The sequence below is a fragment of the Salvelinus sp. IW2-2015 genome, linkage group LG16 (assembly GCF_002910315.2).
Source record: "Salvelinus sp. IW2-2015 linkage group LG16, ASM291031v2, whole genome shotgun sequence".
NCBI lineage: Eukaryota > Metazoa > Chordata > Actinopteri > Salmoniformes > Salmonidae > Salvelinus > Salvelinus sp. IW2-2015.
The window spans coordinates 7,391,139-7,408,309 of NC_036856.1; the positions used below are offsets into that span (position 1 = coordinate 7,391,139).

Here is a 17,171-nt window from a genome sequence, read left to right on the forward strand (position 1 = left end):
ATACGATGGTCATTATGGCCAAACAGTCTTCTATTTTGTTTCATCAGACCAGAGGACATTTCTCCAAAATACGATCTTTGTCCCATGTGCAGTTGCCAACCTATCTGGCTTTTTTTGTGGCGGTTTTGGAGCAGTGGCTTCTCCTTGCTGAGCGCCTTCAGGTTATGTCGATATGGACTCGTTTTCTGTGGATAGAGATACTTTTGTACCTGTTTCCTCCAGTATCTTTACAAGGTATTTTGCTGTTGTTCATTGGATTGATTTGCACTTTTCACAGCAAAGTACGTTCATCTCTAGGAGACAGGATGCGCTCCTTCCTGAGCGGTTATGACGGCTGCGTGGTCCCATGGTGTTTATACTTGCGCACATATTGTTTGTTCAGATGAACTGGTACTTTAGGCTTTGGAAATTGCCCAAGATGAACCAGACTTGTGGAGGTCTACAATTTTGTACAGGTCTTTTGATTTCCATGATGTTCAGCAAAGAAGCACTGATGTTGAAGGTAGGCCTTGAAATATACATCCACAGGACACCTCCAATTGACTAAAATTATGTCAATTAGCCATCAGAAGCTTCTAAAGCCATTACATAATTTTCTGGAATTTTCAAAGCTATTTAAAGGCACAGCCAACTTAGTGTATATAAACTTCTGACCCACTGGAATTGTGATACAGTGAATTATAAGTGAAATAATCTGTCTGTAAACAATTGTTGGAACAATTAGTTGTCATGCACAATGTAGATGTCCTAACCGACTTGCCAAAACTATAGTTTGTTAACAAGAAATTTGTGGAGTGGTTGAAAAACYAGTTTTAATGACTCCAACCTAAGTGTATGTAAACTTCCGACTTCAGCTGTACATGATATATGMTGTTTTGGGTCCTGTCTAGCTTTTAATCCCAGCTACTCACAGCCCATCCCACCTATCTCCACCTGTTAAATAGTACTATGGCGCCGGAGGGGATGGCTGCCMTTTTATGGGCTCCTAACCAACTGTGCTATTTTGTGTGTTTTTTTGCATTGRAACTTATTTTGTACATAATATTGCTGCTAACGTCTTTTTTGACCGAAAAGAGCTTCTGGATATCAGAACAGCGATTACTCACCTCYAACTGGACGGATATTRTTTCTTTAATGWGTCCGACGCAAATGATATACTGCTCCTCCAAGACCAGGCCCAAATCCCCGTCATTTGTGTGAAGAACAGACAGAAATACAGGGGGCYGAGATCGGGGTGCCTTGTGAGAATTTGTCGGCGAGTGGGTAACCTGCCTCTACCATCCGTTCTATTGGCCAACGTGCAATCACTGGAGAATTAACTGGATGATCTCCGTTCAAGACTATCTTACCAACGGAACATTAAAAACTGTAATATCTTATGTTTCACCAAGTCGTGGCTGAACGACGACACAGATAATATACAGTTGGCTGGGTTTTCCGTGCATCGGCAGGACAGAACATCTACGTCTTGGAAGACGGTGGGTGTGTGTCTATTTGTCGATAACAGCTGTTGCACGATGTCTAATATTAAGGAAGTCTCATGGTATTGCTCGCCTGAGGTAGAGTACCTCATAATAAGCTGTAGACCACACTATCTACCAAGAGAGTATTCATTTATATTTTTAGTAGCCGTATATTTACCACCAAAACTGATGCTGGTACTAAGATCGCACTTAACGAGCTGTATAAGGCCATAAGCAAACAAATAAATGCTCATCCAGAAGTGACACTCCTAGTGGCCGGGAACTTTAACCAATTTACCTCATTTCTACAAGCATAACACGTGCAACCATAGGAGAAAAAGAAACTTGACCACTTTTACTCCACACACAGAGACACATACAAAGCTCTCCCTCGCCCTACATTTGACAAATCTGACCATAATTCTATCCCCCTGATTCCTGCTTACAAGCAAAAACTAAAGGCAACATCCACACTGAGCTAAAGGCTAGAGCTGCCGCTTTCAAGGAGCGGGACACCAATCCGGACGCTTATAAGAAATCCTGCTTTGCCTCAGATAAACCATCAAACAGGCAAAGCGTCAATACYGGACTAAGATTGAATCCTTCTACACCGGCTCTGATGCTCAACGATGTGGCAGGGCTTGCAAACTATTACGGTCTGCAAAGGGAAACCCAGCCACTAGTCTGCCCAGTAACGCGAGCCTAGACGAGCAAAAATCCCTTTTTTATGCTTGCTTCGAGGCAAGCATCACTGAAGCATGCATGAGAGCACCAGCTGTTCCGGATGACTGTGTGATTACACTCTCCGAAGCCGATGTTAGCAAGACCTATAAACAGGTCGTCGACATTCACAAGGCCGCGGGGCCATTACAGATTACCAGGACGGGTACTCAGAGGCATGCGCGGGCCAACTGGCGGGCCAGCTGTTCCGGATGACTGTGTGATTACACTCTCCGAAGCCGATGTTAGCAAGACCTATAAACAGGTCGTCGACATTCACAAGGCCGCGGGCCAGACAGATTACCAGGACGGGTACTCAGAGCATGCGCGGGCCAACTGTCTTCACTGACATTTTCAACCTCTCCCTGACTAGTCTGTAATACCTGCATTTTTCAAGCAGACCACCATAGTCCCTGTGCCCAAGAAAGTGAAGGTAACCTGCCTAAATGACTACCGCCCTTAGCACTCACGTCAGTAGCCATAATAGTGCTTTGAAAGGCTGGTCATGGCTCACATCAACACCATCAGCCCAGAAACCCTAAACCCACTCCAATTCGCATACCGCCCCAACAGATCCACCGATGACYCTATCTCAATCGCACTCCACACTGCCCTTTCCCACTTGGACAAAAGGGACATCTATGTGAGAATGCTGTTCATTGAATACAGCTCAGCGTTCAACACCATAGTACCCACTAAGCTCATCACTAAGCTAAGGACCCTGGGACTTAACACCGCCCTCTGCAACTGGATCTTGGACTTCCTGATGGGCCGACCCCAGGTGGTAAAGGTAGGCAGCAACACATCTGCCACGCAGGTCCTCAACACGGGGGCCCTCAGGGTTGCATGCTTAGTTCCCTCCTGTACTCCCTGTTCACCCACGACTGCGTGGCCAAGCACGACTCCAACACCATTACGTTTCCTGACGACATAACAGTGAGATGAGACAGCCTATAGGGAGGAGGTCAGAGACCTGGCAGTGTGGTGCCAGGACAACAATCTCTCCCTCAACGTGATCAAGACGAAGGAGCTGATCGTGAACTATTGGAAAAGGGGGCAGAGAATTTCAGTTTCCTTGGTGTCCACATCACCAACAAACTGTTATGGTCTAAGCACACCAAGACTATCGTGAAGAGGGCACGACAACACCATTTTATCACCCAGACTATTTACATTGACCCCCCCATTCGTTTTTTTACAGTGGTGCTACTTGCTGTTTAATACCTATGCATATTCACTTCACCCCTCAACTAACCTGTATATAATATCCAAACAATATTTGTAGTTTTCCAGTGCAAAACATTTMAACATTTCCTGCCACATGCTCTGAATAAAAGTGTTTTATGAAGCTTAGATAATATCATGAATCTAGTATCAATCTCATTACATTTTACGAACAATGAAATATTATTATTTTTTGTACATTTTGTTCCGCTTCAACTATAGTGGCGAAATACAATYAAACAACAAATCAGGATATCGAATGATGCGCTAAATCGGCTAAATACTATATTGTTAGCAGATCCGTTTATGATGCTATCACTCTACTTGTTTTGATGCCACCACGAGTGTTGGGATAGGAATGGCATTGCCGAGCTATCCGTATCATGCCGGGATCTTAAGGGGGTCACATTGATTTCAATTGGCAATATTTCACTGCGATTTAGGCCAAGTTGATGCTGCACAATGTTGTTCTACAATCAAGGAGCATGTAGGGATGCATGGTGCTGCGTTTCTCCTTTGATTCAACACCGTAGTGCCAGGGCATCGCGAAGACCAATCTCCCCTTTGTATCAGAGTGCTGCGAATGCTCTGCTATTTCTGACGGATGCAGGTTGRGTGTATGTTGACACTCCATTGGTTGGACATTGTTCCGTTTTTTTAAGATGGACTATGTAAATGATTTTGGAATGTACAATGGTCTCTATTTGAAAACCTTGCCATTAAACCTGCAAATAAAGCTAGAGTGGCTTGTTTGAATTCGATTTTCTTAGCTCGTCATGATTGCACTGCGAATGTGACTTTCCCATGTGATTCCGTTGAATCACTCAGAGGGGAAATGGGTTTCAGTGAGGATAACAGTCAGGTCCACAGAAACCTACTGTATCCTTCTCTTCACACTACATCACACCCTCGGGTGGAAAGGGACATTTAGAGAGGGAGTGATGGAGAGGTGGATGTCTTCGCTATTAATGAGAGCAATAAAAGAGAGAGCGAGGGAGAGAGTGATAGAGGAAAAGACAACAGAAGAGAGAGAGGGAGATGAAAGAGAAAGTGCTTTGTGGGAAGAAAGCATGTGTGACGTGAACTAGCAGCTACTGGGAGGGCTATGGTCGTAGCTCCTTCTGTTTGAGCTGATACACTGTCTCTACACAGTCTCTCCTCTGGGATGATACCCCTATTACAGTCTGTTTGATTTTACAAAGCCTCCGGCAACAGCAGAGTAGTGCTTTCATGCCAATAACGTGTGTGTGTGTGTGTGTCTGTGTGTGTGAGAGATTGTATATGAAAAAGGGAGATACCATGAGGATGGCGATAAAAGTGTATATTTGAGGGCGTGGGTAGAGTAAAGGGGTTCCACTGACTCTTTTCTATTGGTCAGGTATGACGGCATTCTCCCCCCTGAGGCCCCCCCCCTCCCTCTCTCCCCCCTCCCTCTGTGCACTTGCCCTCCCCTGCCTGTCTGCCGTAGTCCATTTGGAGCGCACAGCAGCGGCAGTAGCATCTGTTAGCGGTTAGCCATTAACAGCAGTGCTGAAAAGGGGGGAGGCCCCGTTACATTTGTTTTCAGTGATGTCTACCACGAATGCATCAACCCACGGACCCCTCTCTCACTCCCCTTCCCTCCTCCCCTCCTCCTGTCCTCCTTCCCTCTCTACTCCCCCTCGTCTTCTAGCACCTCTCCGCCTCAGTGTTTCGGTCACATGCTCCATGTCTCTCTCCCTCCGTGTTTTGCGCGCATGCTTAGCCGTCCGCCCGCCCAGCCCCAGACCAGACTTCTGCATTGGAGCAGCACGAGCAGCAGGGTTAGCCATTAGCTGTTAGCATTGCAGGCCTTTTAGGTGGTGAGTGCTATAGGAGGGAGGAGGGAGCACTAGCGTGGTTTGCTTCTCCGCCTGCCTCGCCTATCCGTGACCTGACCTGTGGCTCCAGGGGTCCRCTGCACTCCTGTTTGGCAGAGGCTTTGGACACAGCAAATGGACCCTCCTGTTCTGCAAAGGACCTGGAAGTAAACCTTTACTTTGACCGGAAGGTATTCTACCCTGGCTGTGTTTTGTTAGGAAAGTCTACTCTGCTGGAGTTCTTAGGTGAAGGAGTCCCTTTTTTGAAGCCTTGCTGTTTCTGCGAACAGAGGGCAGGGACTGTTTCAGTGCTCCTCTGTGGAAGTGAAGGATTTCCTGAAGAAGAGAGACCCACACAGGCTTGTSTGCCCAGTGTCCTGCTTAAGCTCACTGCCAGAGCCATCCTCTCGCCTCTGCCTCTCCCTGATCTAATGTGATCTCCAGCACCACGTCTGTTTCCTCTCTGACTCTTGAGTCACCARGAGGACCGTTCAGCTGTGCACAAACGCGGCTCCAAGACGTCACATTCGGGACYGAAGCAGCTTCTGCCTAAGGCTGTGTGACTGATAGAAACACACTTAAACATAACAAGATTTAGTCTCTTCCTCCCCTCAGCTTCCGAAGTGTTTTACATCAGAAAGGACCGCTCGGGTGTAAAGGGACAACATCATTTGGAAGGGATTTTTAAAGATGGATTTTTGAAGCAAACTCAATCCATCTACTTTGCCTGCTGTGGCCTGTATGTATTTATCGTTACCCCAGGACTGGTGATATAAAAGTACCCTGKTTTCTTTGATGTCTTTTCTCATTTATGCGAAGTCCTGGGCATAGGGGCTTGGTTGTGAGAGAGGGATTCTCTTCTCTTTGAAGGAGGAGAGTGGAGGAGAATAAGTGGAAGACTCATCACCTGTCGTCTGTTTAAACGACTAACCGCGTGCCGTCTGTTTTGCTGCTAGGCAACGGCATGCCCATATTTAGAATTTCGGTGGAAAAAGCAGTGTGAAACAGGATCGGTATCCAGAACTGTGACTGTGTAATATTTCTTTGGCTATATCACTGTGATAGCACCCCATATCTACGCTATGCTGGATGCTCTGGTCAGTTGTGAGGTAGGGACTATAGTGTTATCAGGCCTAGGGGCTGTGTCGGCTCTCTGACAGTGGTGCTTACTGAATGGACACGATGAACCAAACAAACTTACTGATTCTCTATGCTGCTCAAACCCGCTGGATCCTCTCTACCTTTTGAAAATAATTGTMTTTATGGTCTATTTTTGCCGAGTTTGAATTATTATTATTGGGGATGACAGTCTATTGAGAGAAGCTCCCATCCAACACGTCACTGTGTGTCACTGCCCGGAATGATCGACCTGTTATTTTCCCCTGAAGATCACCGCTGTCATTTGTAAAGTTTGCATTGCTAAACAGCCAAAGAAAAACATCTTTGCTGGACTCTGACCTCAAGTTTTTGCCCGGGTTGACTGACCCTGATACGAACTTGTCCCGGCTACGTCCACGCTTTCGGACTGCACGCTGGAGTCGCCCTGCACCCTGGCCACCCTGGCCCCAGAGCGGGATCCTCCCTCCCCCTCTCGCTCTCCGCCCTCCTCTCCCTCCATTTCCCCCACCACCCCACCCTCACCCTCGGTGATGACGCCAGCGGTGCGGAAGGGCAGRTGTGGGGCAGAGGAAGGGGGTTCAGCGGAGGAGAAGGCTGGGGAGACGGACTCTGTCTGTAAGGTGATGGGGCTCCTGGGGATGGGCCACCGCCTCTTCGTTCCCCGACTACTGGCGGTGAGACTGGGACAGGGACTGAGACAGGATAGGTGGGCGGTGGGTGGGTGGACAATCTTACCCTGCCGAGGGCTACTGCAGGCGTAAACCTTTTTCTCAATGCAGTTATGTTTCAAAATGCTTTCATAATGTATTTATATTGTTGAATTGCTTATATTGTTGAATAACTTGGGCTGTGTGAGTCTAATTTTGGATTATCGTTATGACAATGCATCGGAATGCCAACGGGTGGCGCTATTAGTTATTGCCATGGTAGTCAACCTGTTCTAACTCTGTTGGCATGTGACACTAACCGATATGTTGGATCAAAGTACTATTATTGCAAAATACTACTATTACAGACAGAGTTTGATATTATAGTGTCATGTTTTCAGACTTTCTGTTGTGCAGGGAGCTAAACTTGTTCTGGGTGCAAAACAAAAAATACTGCAACATCATACTATACCGCAATGTCTTATTCCTTCTTCAATGCTCCCGAGTGGCGCAGCGGTCTAAGGCACTGCATTTCAGTGCTAGAGGCGTCACTACAGACCCTGGTTCGATTCCAGGCTGTATCACAACCGGCCGTGATTGGGAGTCCCATAGGGCGGCGCACAATTGGCKCAGCGTCGTCCGGGTTAGGGTTTGGCCGGGGTAGGCCGTCATTGTAAATAAAGATTTTGTTCTTAACTGACTTGCCTAGTTAAATAAAAAATAAAAGCCTTTGCTTTACCTTTTCAATACCCTCTATAATAAACAGGTGCACAGTTTGGGCCAAKCACAAAGCAGATTTAAAGTAATGGATACTATATATACCCTGTTCTATTGGCTGAGCTTCTCTTCTTGTCTTTTCCRCACAGACGTCTAAGGAAGACTTGCTCCAGGCTGACTTTGAGGGAGCACTGAAGTTCTTTAGGGTCCAGCTGCCGAAGCGCTACCGGGCTGCGGAGAACGCTCGCAGGCTCATGGAACAGGCCTGTAGCATCAAGGTAGGAACAATTTATTCGGTTTTCCGTTCCCCTGCAATGCACACACTGCACCGACCACTGGTCCAAAATTGAGCTCTGCTCAGAAGCTTATGCGTCCTACTGTGCGAAATCCGGTTTTTATTTTCATAGATGTGGAATTGTTCAGCCTAGTTGACTAGGCCAGTCTGACTACTCAGCCAGGTTTGCTGTCAGAGCCGAACAGATGATGATGATTCCTTGTGAACTTTTTTCCTTTATCTTCTATATCACGGGGCACACCACATCCGCAGCCTGTCTGTGTGTGGTTGTAATTGTAAACTGTACCTATATCCTCCCACACGGAGAATATAATGAGGTCTGTGGTATTTGGGGAATGTGCTGAGGTCAGGAGGAGGCCCCAGTGGCCCAAGGCTACCTGCCTGCACACAGKGATGACAGGCTCAAGACACCCACACACACAAAACACACATGCATATTGACGCCACACACACACACACATACATTCACATTCCTTCACACTCTTCACATACACTGCTGCTACTCTCTCTGTTTATTATCTATGCATAGTCACTTTACCCCTACCGGTACCGGTGTACCACCTGTATATAGCTTCGTTATTGTTATTTTGTTTTACTATTTTTCCTTTAGTTTATTTGGCAAATGTTTCTTACTTTTTTTAAACTCTGCATTGTTGCTTAAAGGGCTCGTAAGTAAGCATTTCACGGTAAGGTCTACACCCGTTGTATTCGGCGCATGTGACAAGTAAAATGTGATTTTGATTTACGCAGCAGCTCCCGTTAGTGTGTGTGTGCTCGCTTCGCAACTGTGTATAGGTGGCAAACCAGAAGGCAAGGGTATTTGTACTCTCACAGGAAGGAAGAAGAGCGAAATGGAAGAGCTAATTCTCTCCATCTCCACCCATCCTGTATATATATCCTCTCTCTCACCCCCCCCCCCTCTCCTGTGTATTTCTAACCACAGGATATCCTGAGTGTAGACACTCTGCATATGTTATTATGCAATTATTTTTGTTGCACAAGCTTATCTCTGAAKGTTCCAGGAAGAAAATGATCTGCTAAATGTTCTGCTTTCAACTAAAATGTTTGAGTGATATTACGTCACCTTCTCACATACTAGACATCATGTAAAACACACGTACCGCAGGAGGCTGCTGAGAGGAGGAGGASGACGACTCAAAACGGTGGCTGGAATGGAGTGAAGGGTATCAAACACATGGAAACCACGTGTTTTGATGAGTTCAATTACCATTCCATTTATTTCCGTTCCAGCCATTACTATGAGCCCGTCCTCCGACACCGTCATGCGAGTCCAGAGGATGGTTTGAGGCAGGCAGGCTCTAGGACCATGAMAGAGAGTCTGGGAGAGAGCTAGAGCAAGAAGGCGGGCCTTACAATGACAAACATGCACAAGGTGAGCTGGACAGGTGAGTCAGCAGGAGTAGGAGAAGGAAATGGAGGACAACTCCTAATCTCTTTCGTTTTGATTCGGGCCAGACAGTCTGTCTCTGCTCTTTTTCGACCAGCATCAGTGTTTGATTCTGGATGAACTGTGCAACGAGAGAGAGACTTTACCTGGCTCGGCCTACTCCTGTGTTCTGTGACTCTGTCTTTCACACACACACACACACACACACACACACACACCAAACCACACACACACACACACACACACACACACACACACACACACACACCACACACCACACACCACACACACACACACACACAGCAAGACTGAAGACACAACGTGAAGCCAGCCTGCACTCTGAGCTTGCAAGGCTGTTTGTTTTGGTTTAGCTTCGACCATTTGAACCAAAGCGGAAGATATCAAATCGACTAGCTTCTAAAATATATTCTCGATTGTGATTGCGGTGGGCCGTCAAGTCTCTTGGGAGCTAAAACGTGTAATAGGACCCTCTGATTGACTGGCTGTTAGAACTGATCTGGAGTCTGCTTCGGAATACAGGGGACTTTCCAAGACTCTGGGGCATGAATGAATTGCCTGATCAAAACGCATCCAGCAAGAGAGAATTAACTTACAGAGTGTGTGAGAGAGAGAGAAACGAGCCACAGCAGTAGCCCTCTCATCCTGGGATTTCAATTCCTCCCTTCATTTTCTTCTGAAGTGACATTGTGCCTGAGGTGTTTTGACCGAGAAGAGGCTCCAGAATTATCCACTCTATTTTTGCATCTTGTCCTTTTTGAACATGTTTTTTTCAAACCTATTTCATATTTTTGTGGAACGAAAACAGATTCTGTGGAAGGTGTGTGTGTGTCTGTCCTGTGCCCGCGTGTGTGTTCACCGCTCTCAGGAGACAAGCTCATGGAGTGAGTGAGTGAGTGAGAGAGAGAAAGATAATTTCATTACAGAATTTGGTGTCATTGGAAGCACAGTGTCTCCCGGCGACCACAACCATCATACCCTGTCAATGGAACTGCACTTCATCAAGCTCTGCGTTGAATCAGCTGATACACCTCATTAATATGTCCACGAGAGCCAACAAAAGGAAAGCTAGCTTGCCTGTTCACTTTACTTTGTCCTTTCATTTTTTTGTTGATGTCTAAAGCGGATCAACTTGACTGCTAAGCAGCTTAGGAGTCAAGTTGATCACCTGCTAGTTGGGGAGTGAAGCATTCTACGAGTAACAACCCCACAGGATTATGGGGTGGAATTTGAATTTCACAGCCCTAACACTCCAAGGACAACYTTGAGGAAACTTCAAGACAGTTCCAGGACAAAAAGAAGACATAAAAAGGTCTTGAAAGGCCTAGCATTAAAGTCCATTCAAAACCAACTCGGGATACCCACTGAAYGCGCTTGATTTGATTGATTAATCTAGTTGCGGTTATTACATTTCTTCTGCCTGCTTTCAAAATTCCTCTGGGAGAAAGTTTCAGGTTCAGCTGTTTCACCAGTGGAAGAAGTGACAAGAGAGAGGGGAAGAGAAAGAGCGGTTACTCAGAATYCTACTCCCTTGAGAGAAGGAAGGGGAGGAGGAGAACGTGTACAGTGCCTTTCCACACCAGGGAGATCTCCTGAAAGTTAGCTAGGCAAAGCCCCAGGAGGATCTGAAGTGAACAGTTGGGTCCTGAGGAGCCAGGCTGCAGGCAATGTAGCCTCAACTTTGGAAGTTTTTTTTAAATTATAGCCATCAAATTAGCAAATTTTTTATTTTTTTTGTTCATAATTTTGTTTTTTATTTTTCTTCTGTTTTTTTTTTTGAGGACACAAAACTCTGTGTGATGTGTGCGGACTGCAGTGGCACTTWACACGTCGAGTCATTGTGGTCGGTCGGACAGTTCCAACACTTTCTCACAGATACATACGCTAGAACATACAGTTGAAGTGTGTGTGTAGTTGAGTAGGAGTGTGACTAAACCAGACTATCTTACCAAGACCGAAGGGAGGTGAAAATAATACCCTGAGCGCAACCTGAGAGGAGCGGATCTCAGGACAAAGAAATGGAGGAAAGGAAGAAAGAAGGAAGAGAAATAGCAGCCTGGCGGTTCTGAGGAAGAGGGGGTGAACGAAAGACACACTAGCATCCTCTTAACACGCTTGAGAATACCAATTATCAGAGAGAGGGAGAGGTAAACCGAGAGAGAGAGAGAGAGAGAGAGAGAGAGAGAGAGAGAGAGAGAGAGAGAGACATGTGTGTTGTTATGCAGGGATCCTCCCTTACTCTCTCCTACCTCACTCCATCCCGCCCTCCTTTAGGGGTGTGGCTTGTACCCTGAGGGACAGTGAAAGAGGCCAGTCACTCCTCAGGCTCTCTGACTGACCTGTTGCCTCTACTGCTCTCCTCCACCCCTCCACTCCTCGCCTTCTTCCCCCACCTGTGGAGCTGACTACTATCCTGTGTCAAGATGATGGAAGAGATCTCCATCACAGTGGCGTATGATGCCCACGTCATCAACCAGATCTATGAGGAGGATATCCTGGTTAGCCTGGTGGCCCACTCCAAGCCTCGCAAACCTGTGGTAGGTGTTTYGTTAAGTCTGAGTCTAAGTCACTCCTCAGTCCTGGCTACTTCTGCCAGCCTCAACCGTCTTCACTTCTGACTGCACTTTGACTGCCTAAGAACCGCTGAAGGAAACACTGCTTGTTTGTGCCACAACAAGAACACTTTGTATCATTTTATCTGCTGGCTTGTATAATACAGTGTAGATTGTAGTGTGTGTGTCAGTCAGGCAATCAAAATTTGGGCTGGACAAGTGACCGGGAAGATTTTATTTTATCGGACATTTGAGATATTTCCCGGTCATCCATATTCAGTGGGTGCGTAATCCATTAGGGTGTCCGCKATCGCAATCAAATTTATGTGACCTTAGAAACAGCCAGTAACAAATGACAAAAAACACCTTGTGTTTCGATGTGTAGCGTATGAAAAACTTTATAGCCTAATGTTTTGTTGGTTTTTAATTTCCTAAAACATAAATTMTGCACCGCATGGTTCAGCTGTCAGGGATTTGAGCACTAAATGCATCAGGGCATTGCATGCATACAGTATAGGCCTATAGGCTTAGGAGTCCACTGTATGGTATTAATATTTTAACAAGTGTAAGAGAAGCTTAGGCCTAGCCCCAGGGAGAGAGTAATAGAAATGTGCCTGTGGCATGCTACAACACCAACATATATTTCTTTATCCTTGTAAGATAGGCTACTGTGTCTGCTATAGAGAGATAGGCGTACAGGAGGTTAAATAGTTCATTTTCGATCCTAATATCTTTTTGTAKAGCTAAGCATTATTTTTTGTAGATTATAGGAGGAGCTCTGGTAGGCCTAAAACGTTCTTCCTCACCTCAAGTTCAAATGTCGGAGTCATTTGGAGCGCCAGTGCGCACAGCCTTTATATCATAGGCCTGCAGAATAATAGGCTTACAGCCACACCAAACCTTCACAAACATTTCTGAACTTTTGGGTAATATCAAAAGTAAGTCAAGCCATTGGGGAAATGCAAACATGATATTATATTGCGGCAGACACAACATTACAGTCGGAACTTAATTTGGCCAAAGAAAATGGCTCAWCAGAATGAAACAAAACACTTGTGKACTGGTTTAAATATTCCCAAAAGTTTTGATTAAGTTATATTGCAGCAATTACCAATCAAGGCTAGTTTCTACCGTATCTAACACATGACAGCGATAGGATGAGGACATTTATTTAATTTAAACTAAATACGGAGCACACAAAGATCAAACTCAATTTAGCCAATGAAAATGACTCAACAGAATTAATCACACCAGGTTTTGCATATTTAAAGAACTGGTTTTGATTAATAAGTAGGCTAACAATGATATACAATAATAAGAATAATGATAAAACAAATGTTTCTAAATGCGAAAAAATTCATAACTGAAAGTTACAAAATTGCATCCTACCTGAATAGCGAGTTTAACAGTAGCCTGCATTTGGCCGCGTCAATGTTCTTCTCATCTTAATCCATTACAATAGTAAGAATTGTCCATATGAACGACAACCCATTTTTAGGCTTTTCACTATAGGCATACTTTCTAACTTTCGTTTTACTTCAATTAAAAAGGCCTCCATTTTCGCAATCGACAGTAGCCAAGGCTCCACTCGCTCTCTCTCTCTTGCCTTAGCAGCCAGCGCATGCACGTAAGACAGCGCACAAGGAGTGAGAGAATGGTACTGAAGCGCGAGATCTGGGTGTATGYTAGGTAGCCTTGGACAATTTGGCCAGCTACAATTTTATTTATCGACTCTTAATTTATTTTATCGGCCAAAAGCCAGAATTTACCAGCTAACGGAAACCCTGGTATGAGTTGATGCACTGAAATGCAGTTTGAATTTGCATTGTAATTYTAGATACACACTGAGTATACAAAACATTAAAAACACCTGTTCTTTCCATGACATAGACTGACCAGGTGAATCCAGGTGAAATCGATGATCCCTTACTGACAGGTTATAGAAAAAAAGATTGCTAAGCCTTGAGACAATTGAGACATGGATTGTGTGTGTGCCATTGAGGGTGAATTGGCAAGACAAAATATTTAAGTGCCTTTGACTGGGTTATGGTACTAGGCGCCAGGCGCAGCTGGGTTTTTCYKACTCAACAGTATTCCGTGTGTATAAAGAATGGTACACCACCGAAAGGACATCCAGCCAACTTCCCACYACTGCTGGAAGCATTGGAGTCAASATGGGCCAGCATCCCGGTGGAACCTTCATGCCCGACAAATTGAGGCTGTTCTGAGGGCAAAAGGGGGTGCAACTCAATTTGAGGTGTTCCTAGTGTTTGGTATACTCAGTGTATTTCAGTGGTTCAGTGTGTACTGCTAGTAGTCTTTTCCCTCTCTCCAGTCAGCTAAATTTCAGGATGCTAACCAAATTACAATTGTCAGATTGTTTCAATTACAGAGTTATTTTCAGACTCAAAGGAGACCTTATTCTTCACCCAGCATGTCAAATCAAATTGTATTGGTCACGTACACATGGTTAGCAGATGTTAATGCGAGTGTAGCGAAATACTTGTGCTTCTAGTTCCGACAGTGCAGTAATATCTAACAAGTAATCTGACAATTCCCCAACAACAATCTAATACACACAAATCTAAAGGGGTGAATGAGAATATGTACATATAAATATATGGATGAGCGGCATATACTTATGATATGAGTAATGTAAGGTATGTATACATTATTTAAAGTGACTAGTGATCCATTTATTATTTAATTGTACCTTTATTTAACTAGGCAAGTCAGTTAAGAACAAATTCTTATTTTCAATGACGGCCTAGGAACAGTGGGTTAACTGCCTTGTTCAGAACGACAGATTTTTACCTTGTCAGCTCGCGGATTCGATCTTGCAACCTTTCGATTACTAGTCCAACMCTCTAACCACTAGGCTACCTGCCGCCCCCATTTAAATGGCCAGTGATTGGGTCTTAATGTAGGCAGCAGCCTCTCTGAGTTAGTGATTGCTGTTTAACAGTCTGATGTCTTGCTCGCGTCAGCCACAGAGAAGGAGAAGGGGGGAGGTGCAGTCCTTGTTAGCGGGCTMCGACAAAGGCACTGTATTGTCCTCAAAGCGGGCAAAMAAGGTGTTTAGTTTGTCTGTAAGCAGTARGTCYGTGTCRGTGACATGGCTGGTTTTCTTTTTGTACTCCGTGATTTCCTGTAGACCCTGCKACATACGTCTCGTGTCTGAGCCGTTGAATTGCGATWAACACATGTATATCTTCYTTCTTGTGTGTTTGTCTGGTCATCGAATTCAAACACAACCCAGTTTTCCTAACTTGGCCGTTTTTTAATCCTAAACTAGTGCAGTGACAGTCATTTTGATATCAAAATGTTTTCAGCCAGGTTAGGCACCATTATGCAACAGTTAGCCTATTTTCCCCAGTGCACACAGTCTGTCAGGCCTATAGCAGAGAATACTGTGCTCGGCTCAGGTAAAGAGCATGTGTTTCACATCGGCTCGGGTCAGTTSATCAACTAAAATCCAAAGCGAGGGTGATTTTTACAAATGTCTGAATTGAATTTCAATGCATTTGAAATGGTCGGAATTGGAATTTAGCCCAACTCTGACGTGTTAGTGAATGTGCACGCCATGTCTTGGTGTACATATGAGCGATAGTGTGCCCTGAAACATCCACATACTGTGTATACTGTGAGGGTATAGTATTGGACAGGAAAATAACATTGGTCTGTAATCTCTAACTGTTGTGTGCCTACAGGTTCCAGCTCTGTCCGGGTAAGGAGTGGCTCTAGAACCATGCTTGTACATAGGTTAGGATATCTCTGGAGAGCTGAGCCTCTCATGAACTCTGGCCTATTTCGTCAGTGGGTCAAGGTTAGCTTACACTTAGGTTGTGTCCCTATGGGGCACTATGCCATTGACCCAGCCCTAGTTTATTTTGGTTCTCATTGTGCTACATAGCCCCAGCTGCAACCAATAGGGTCTGGTTCCAGCAGATACTTTCTCACGCCACAGAAGCTGCGAGACATACAAGATGAGACAGGATGTCAAATGGTGCAAGAGAGGATGGTGCYTTACCACCACCAACTGCATGGGTGGTGAAATTGCATTTAGATTTAGAAGTTATTAGCTAGCGGCTAGCTAGTAGCGCAGACAAAAAGGTTAGTTATCAGTGTCTTTGCTAGTAGTACTAGCTGCTACCTACAGAGCCTTCAGAAAGTATTCACACCCCTTGACTTTTTCCACATTTTGTTGTGTTACAGCCTTAATTTAAAATGGATTCAATTGAGATTTTGTGTCACTCATCTACACACACTACCCCATAATGTCAAAGTGGAATTATGTTTTTAGGAATGTTTAGAAATTAAAAAATGAAAAGCTGAAATGTCTWGAGTCAAGTATTCAACTATTTTGTATTGGCAAGCCTAAATCATTGGAAATGTGCTTAACAAGTCACGTAAGTTGCATGTACTCACTCTGTGTGCAATAATAGTATTTAACCTGATTTTTAGATGACTTCCCCGTCGATGTACCGCACACATACAATTATTTGTAATGTCGAGCTGTGAATTTCAAGCACAGATTCYACCACAAAGACAGGTTATCCAATGCCTTGCAAAGAAGGGCACCTATTGGTAGATMGGTAAAAAAGAAAGCAGACGTTGAATATCCCTTTTGAGAATGGTGCAGTTATTAATTACACTTTGGATGGTGTACAAATATGCCCAGTCACTACAAAGATACAYGAACCCTTCCTAACCGCTCAGAGATTTCACCATGAGGCCAATGGTGACTTTAAAACAGTTTAATTAATGTGATCGGAGATAACTGAGGATGGATCAACAACATTGTACTCCACAATACTAACATAAATGACAGAGTGAAAAGAAGGAAGCCTGTACGGAATACAAATATTCCAAAGCATGCATCCTGTTTGCAATAAGGCACTAAAGTAATACTGCAAAAACATTGGCAAATAAATTAACTTTTTGTCCTCAATACAAAGCATTATGTTTGGGGCAAATCCAACACAACACATCACTGAGTACCACTCTTCGTGTTTTCAAGCATTGTGGTGGCTGCATCATGTTATGGGTATGCTTGTCATCGGCAAGGAGCAGGCCGTTTTCACCTTTCAGCAGGACAATTACCTAAAGGACCAGGCCAAATATGCGATGGCGTTGCTTACCAAGACTACATTGAATGTTCCCAAGTGCC

General features: G+C 44.8%; 1 protein-coding gene across 1 annotated transcript in view; it reads left to right on the top strand.

Moving 5' to 3' along the window:
* LOC111975913 (rab GTPase-activating protein 1-like) overlaps positions 1-17,171 on the top strand; it is a 179,181-nt gene that overhangs the window by 148,866 nt on the left and 13,144 nt on the right. The window contains 1 exon segment of the mRNA XM_070447710.1: positions 7,878-8,006. Coding sequence (XP_070303811.1) covers positions 7,878-8,006 — 129 coding nt within the window.